Source organism: Nannobrachium achirus (genome assembly GCF_963921795.1).
Source record: "Nannobrachium achirus genome assembly, chromosome: 7".
In the NCBI taxonomy this organism is placed as follows: Eukaryota; Metazoa; Chordata; class Actinopteri; order Myctophiformes; family Myctophidae; genus Nannobrachium; species Nannobrachium achirus.
In genome coordinates, this window is record NC_137816.1 from 42313067 (window position 1) to 42319159 (window position 6093).

At 39.0% G+C, this 6093-nt stretch overlaps 1 protein-coding gene across 2 annotated transcripts; it reads right to left on the reverse strand.

Moving 5' to 3' along the window:
- Window positions 1-758: 758 nt before the first annotated feature.
- LOC308289025 (UDP-glucuronosyltransferase 2A1-like) lies at window positions 759-5572 on the reverse strand. Of its 2 annotated transcripts, XR_013962209.1 has the most exons (3): window positions 5471-5572; window positions 1666-3967; window positions 759-809 (listed from the first exon to the last, which is right to left on the reverse strand). XR_013962209.1 is itself a non-coding variant. In XM_080730539.1 (2 exons), the coding sequence occupies exons 1-2, from the start codon at window positions 5525-5527 to the stop codon at window positions 2378-2380; spliced, it is 1647 nt and encodes a 548-aa protein (XP_080586665.1). In that variant the 5' UTR covers window positions 5528-5572; the 3' UTR covers window positions 785-2377. The 2 variants fall into 2 exon arrangements, 1 of the variants encoding a protein (XP_080586665.1); XM_080730539.1 differs by having other exon boundaries at window positions 785-3967.
- Between the last annotated feature and the right edge of the window lie 521 nt (window positions 5573-6093).

Below are 6093 nucleotides of genomic sequence, written 5' to 3' on the forward strand. Positions count from 1 at the left end.
GGTTCTGCCGAACAAATATGCTATTTATTTATAAACATGTTTTAAAAAAACAATGCCCATGATAACAACACGTAATGGAGTGCTCGGTACAGCGTGTATATTGATCCTTTAGAGGTCGACGTTCTTACTTTGGGGACGCGGCGGGGAGATCTCCTCCATTCGTTTCCGTGCGGCGAAGCAGGGAAAAGAGCGATAGGGAAGCGGCGCCCGAGCGTGATTGAGTCCGCGATCCACGTACAGAAACCTAGATGCTTTTAATCCAGTCATGGTGGTTGAGGTTGTTGTTGATTCTCTACCCCGTGGAGTGAAGGAGGAGCTGCTGAGCCAACCATGCAGCTAGAATGTAAGTGAACGGCGCGGCCTGCTGGAAACTACGAGGAGTACACCCACTTCCAGAAAGGAGGGGGGAGAAAATTTTAACCCTTTCAGATGGATCCAAGAAGACCCAGAGAACAACGGCCGATCGTTTTTTTTTTGGATAATTATCATTTATATCAAAAGTCCGGGAAAGTACGAGCGGCGCACTGGGTGGTCCGGACAAGTACGGGCAAGTACGGCCCGGCTTAGACAGTGTTAAAGGGGAAAACCACCCATTTTCAATATTGAACTATTTGTCATTAATATACCTTAGAGGAATTGCGTGGAAATTAAAAAAGTTCCCCCCTTCTGTCTTGCCTAGAACTGGAAGATTGATTTGGGGTTTGTATTGTAAATCACACCGGTGTGATTTGCAATACAAACCCCAAAATCAATCCTCCAGTTCTAGGCAACACAGAAGGGGGGAACTTTTTTTTATTTCCACACAACTCCTCTATAGTTAGGTCAAATTAGCCAAAAGTTAAACCAATCTGGGAACTAAATCAAAATCAAAATCTTTTTTCACAAATGTGTTCATAAAGGTGTCAACTATCACCTCTGAACTTTCTCAATCACAACTCCCTTGGGGGACTTTGTGGGAGCCAATCAAAGTTGGGGGTATCCCGAGGGCCTGGGATTAAAGGGGGAAAACAAATAAAAATGGCCAATATGAGCGTATGAGGTGTGTAATTAGGGTATTTTGGGGCTGCTGAATCCATTCCAACCATTAGTTATCAGTAATAATTACTCCTTGGCCATAAAATAGGCCACGAGACATGTAATATTGGCAATAAAAAAAATGGTTGGAGTAGGGTTTGAATTCATGAAAACTATTCAAGATCAGGTGGGTAAGCACACATCATGACACACAGGATACATGACACAGGACACATGATACAATCTGACAAGGAACACTTAAAAGGGTTTAAAACATAGGGACTAACAGGACACAGGTGAACTCGAATTACATGATTGGCTAAGCCTTAGCCAATTAGGCCTAATTTATGGCCAAGGAGTCATTTTAACTGATAACTAATGGTTGGAATGGATTCAGCAGCCCAAACATACCCTAATTACACACCTCATACGCTCATATTGGCCATTTTTTGATTTTATTCCCTTTAATCCCAGGCCCAGGTATCCCGATACCCCCAACTTTGATTGGCTCCCACAAAGTTTCCAAAGGGAGTTGTGATTGAGAAAGTTCAGAGGTGATAGTTGACACCTTTATGAACACATTTGTGAAAAAAGATTTTGATTTTGATTTAGTTCCCAGATTGGTTTAACTTTTGGCTAATTTGACCTAACTATCTAAGGTATATTAATGAGATAGTTCAATATTGAAAATTGGTGGTTTTCGGAAAGTACATGGAAAAAATGTGAGAGGTATATAGAAAACAATGCAACTCTTGCCTATACTGTAATAAAGTATTATGGACGAAATCCATACAGTAAGTAGCCTATAAGACCTTCTTGGCCAGGTCACTATCTACTTTCCCAGCATGCACATGGGAGATGTTGCTTATGAGCTTAAAGGAGTAGTTCACCCCAATCTTTTTTTATTTGTACATCCAACTGTGGCTGTATGACATATGTCCGTTTATCCAAATCATCAATCTCTCTCTTCAGTGTGAGTAATTGACTGAACCCAATGAATCTCTATAGTGACAGGGATGAATTGAGGGACAACATAAACAGTGGCTAGAGTAGGCTGCCATTTTTAACAGTTAACAACATAATGGTGCCAGGGCAGATATGTATAGGATTCATGATGAGAAGCACTTTCTGATAAAGCAGTGCTAAACTAGTCATAACAATCAATAATAATCATTATCTTGATTAAAGGGGATGCACAGATGTCTCTTGTAGGCTAAATTTGTAGAAAAGCCATCTTCTGAGAGGTACAAATAGCAGAACTCTACACAACTTCCCATGGCCACTTACTTGCAGCCTTGATTATATGAATCATGTTCAGGAATGTCTTCTTTAAAATCATATTTAAACAAAGCTTGTTCCATATTTAGTCACTTTTAGTTTTTCTTCTAGAACACACCCTGGAACATAAACATTTGACAAAGGCAGCAAAAGTCAGCAGTATAACCAAGAATAATACCATTAAGAACAACATGACATCTACAGAGTGGTAAGAGTACCAGGGCATTTTGTAGGACTGTGTGCGGAGGTGAGCAGCACCTTTGTGTCTCATAACAAACTCTATCCAGAAGATGGCGCTGTCCAGTGGCTTCATTGGCGTGTCTCTGTGCAACCTGGAGAGTCTCTGCATGTTGTTCCTGTAGGAAGGCTCGTGGAGAACCTCCTCAATGCCTTGCAGAAATATATCTTTGTTCATAGTAAAAATGTCAATGACCTTTGCTGCACCTCGTACCTTCATTTTAAAGAGGTTATCAGGTTGATCAAACATCAATGGGAGTCCTACAATAGGAACTCCATGGTACATGGCTTCCTGAACTCCATTTGTTCCTCCATGCGCTACAAATACTTTGGTCTTAGCATGACCTAACAGGTCATTCTGTGGCATCCAGTCCACCAGTAAAGTGTTGTTGCCCAGAGTAGCAGGCCTGTCACCTTTATGCCTCCAGATGACTTTCTGAGGTAGCTGGGCAAAGGCTGCAGCTATCTCATCTGCTAAGTCATGGGGAAGCTCTCCAACTAGAGTCCCCAAAGACATGATGATGACTCCATGTTCCCCAGAACTCTGGACAAACTCCTCCAGGTGTTGAGGAAGAGGTTTAGCAGGTTTGCATTGGAACCCTCCCATATAGATAACATTAGGCATGGTGGGGCGAGGGAACTCAAACACAAAGTCAACTCTCATCAGCCACAGGTCAGCTGCTTGAAACAGGGACAAGTAGTCTACATCGGGACCAAGGTATTTTTCTAACAGACCTGCATAATGTGGTTTAATATATTGTGCCGTCTGGAATTCCACAATAGCAAAAAACAATATGTTGAATATTCTTTCCAGAAAGGTCATTTTATCTGATAGCTCTACTACCCCTGACATTGGAACATAAGAAAGTGGAGACGGTGCAATAGCGAAATGGCCTTCACCATTGGGTGTCCATCTACCATTGAAGACTAGAGGTAAACTCAGGTAGCGAGAAATTATAGAGCCGCTTGGATCCATAGGGTCAGTCAGAACCAGGTCATATTTTGCATCTCGTAAAGACTGCATGAGATCTTTGTTTTCAAAAATGTGTTCAAGCATTTTACAACTGTTCTGGTTCATTTCTGACACCGTTTCTGCAAGTTCCTTTTCTAGCTTGAAACGAGACCAGGCAGACTTTCCTTGCCTCTGGATTTCTAGAAGTCTAGATACAACTGTCGTGGTAAAGTCCTCATCAAACAAACTTGGAGCGTCAATCGTGATTGCAGTGTAGAACGGTGAGGTTTCCTTAATGTACCAGCTGTCATTTGTTCTCATGACTGAAACCTGGTGGCCCCTTGCATGCAGCTCCTCAACTATGACCTTCATATTCACCCAGTGGCTGCCGTCCACAGGAAAAACAAGGACTTTACCCCCATGAGCAACGGCTGAACAGAGGAAGAGGACAGCAACCGAGGCCAGGTGGAAATGCATCTCTTCACTCTAAAAGCCAATGAAATGGAAAGAGAATTTTTACATTTTTAATGATAATATAACATTAATATTAAAAACATATAGACCTACCTGTATATGAAATGATGTTTCTTTAAAACCTTGCAAAGTGAGTTTTCATTTTGATACTGCTAAATAGGAACCTAAAGTATACTACTGCACATTGATCCAAGTCTGAACACAATCAATTGATTGATAACATGCATGTGGCCCACCCATCTGACCACTTAACATGGGCAACCGAGCACGTCCATGAATGAAATACTGAGAGGTTTCAGCGTAAAAAATACCTTAAAAAGTCTTATTTGAGATGTTTCTTTTAGGCAGGGTGTTTGTTTAACTGTAGGCCCTACTTGTACTGTTCTACATTTTTGTCTAATAAAATAATCAATCAATCAACAAAACTTTTGAGATTTTCAAGTGAGCCCTGGTCCAGAAAAGATTGAGAACCAATGGTGCAAGTGATATCGTTTTGTTAAAATGATTGTTAATTATCTCTATATTGTAATTATTGCTATAGTGTGTTTGTACAGTAATTGGAAGTGATGAAACAAAAACAAAAAAGTGGAATTTGAACACTTTAACCTAATAAATGGATCTCTCCCTCCTGATTGAATTAAATTGGTCACACATCTGATCATTTATTTACTGTTTACTAAATAGCTGGAGAGATGGGAGACCACTGTTACTGAATAAACACTAATGATTACTATCGGAATTTACTGTAGAACTGCAACCTTTCAACCAAAAAGTTGTTTCACCCGAAAAGTATAATTATCAGAACCATTAAGTAGTCAATAGACTTTTTGTGCTGCATATTTATAGGGTATGACCATTTTGACACAAATCCCCATCAGTGTTCATTTTGTTACCAATGCTATGACTAAATACATTGACAATTCATCAACAAATACAATCAAGACCAAAATGTTAGTAGTGGAGAAAAGATCCAGTAGAACTAAAAGTTTAGTCAGTTAAAACTAGACTAACACTAAAACATTTCTAAAACTAAATAAAAAACGTCTGTCAAATTTAACACTGCTCCCCACACGCAATAGGGCCCAATATGAATGAATGCATGATTGAATGAATGAATTCATTAATTCATTAATTCATTCATTCTTTAATGCATGCATGTTAGCATGCATGCATGTATATATGAATGAATGAATGAATGAATGAATGAATGAATGAATGATTTTTTAAAATTTTCATGTCATGCCATTTGGGATTATACAGACACATTACACAAAAAGAAAACAAGTTAAACAACTGACATAAAGAATCCTTTCTGTTCTTATTACGTACGTCCTGTCTTATAACAATTACCAAAATAAATAAACATGCGTACAGTTTATGCATGAACAAAATAAGATAAGACAATGCAATTTTAAATGTAAATGGCCCTCGTCCTCATTAACCAGGCCTTTTCAAGAAATGAAGCAAATGAAAATATGTTGAAAGAGACGTTTCAGTTATGTTATCTCATGTTACCTTGATGGAATCCGTAGCTATCTCCCTTTCACCAGTCGTCATGGGAGTGAAAGACATCAAAAAGTGTTTCAGGACTTGCGTTTAACTTGGATTGGACTTTCATACTGCATGTAATGCCATGTTGTTAAACTCTCAGCTGATAACAAAGCTGACCAAAGGGGAGCAAATCTAGCCTGGAAAATAAAATACTCTTTGTGATTTAGTTGCAACAACAACAACAATGAAAAAATATTTTAAAGTCTGAAAACGTTCCTGTATGACTGCACCATGTTATTGGAATTTCAAAAAATGTATAGTATCAATGCCACAAATAAATGTTTCATTACCAGTCAGTTTGTACAAGCCTTCATATTTTACTCTGAATATTTTACAATTTTGATTTAGTATGAAAATAGAAAAAGAAAAACATAATAAAACAACCAGTTGAATTCTAAGGCTGATGTTGATCAAACCTTTGAACACCAACACTGTCAGTGGGCCTGTCAATTATTAGGCTACACCTATTATTTATTATGTTCCAATGTTCAATGCTTCAGGCTTTGACTTCATTGTCTTTGTGGTGTCATAAATCTTGTGGCCCATTGTTGTTGTATTCTGTCCTCTACCCTGAGCCATCCGACCCA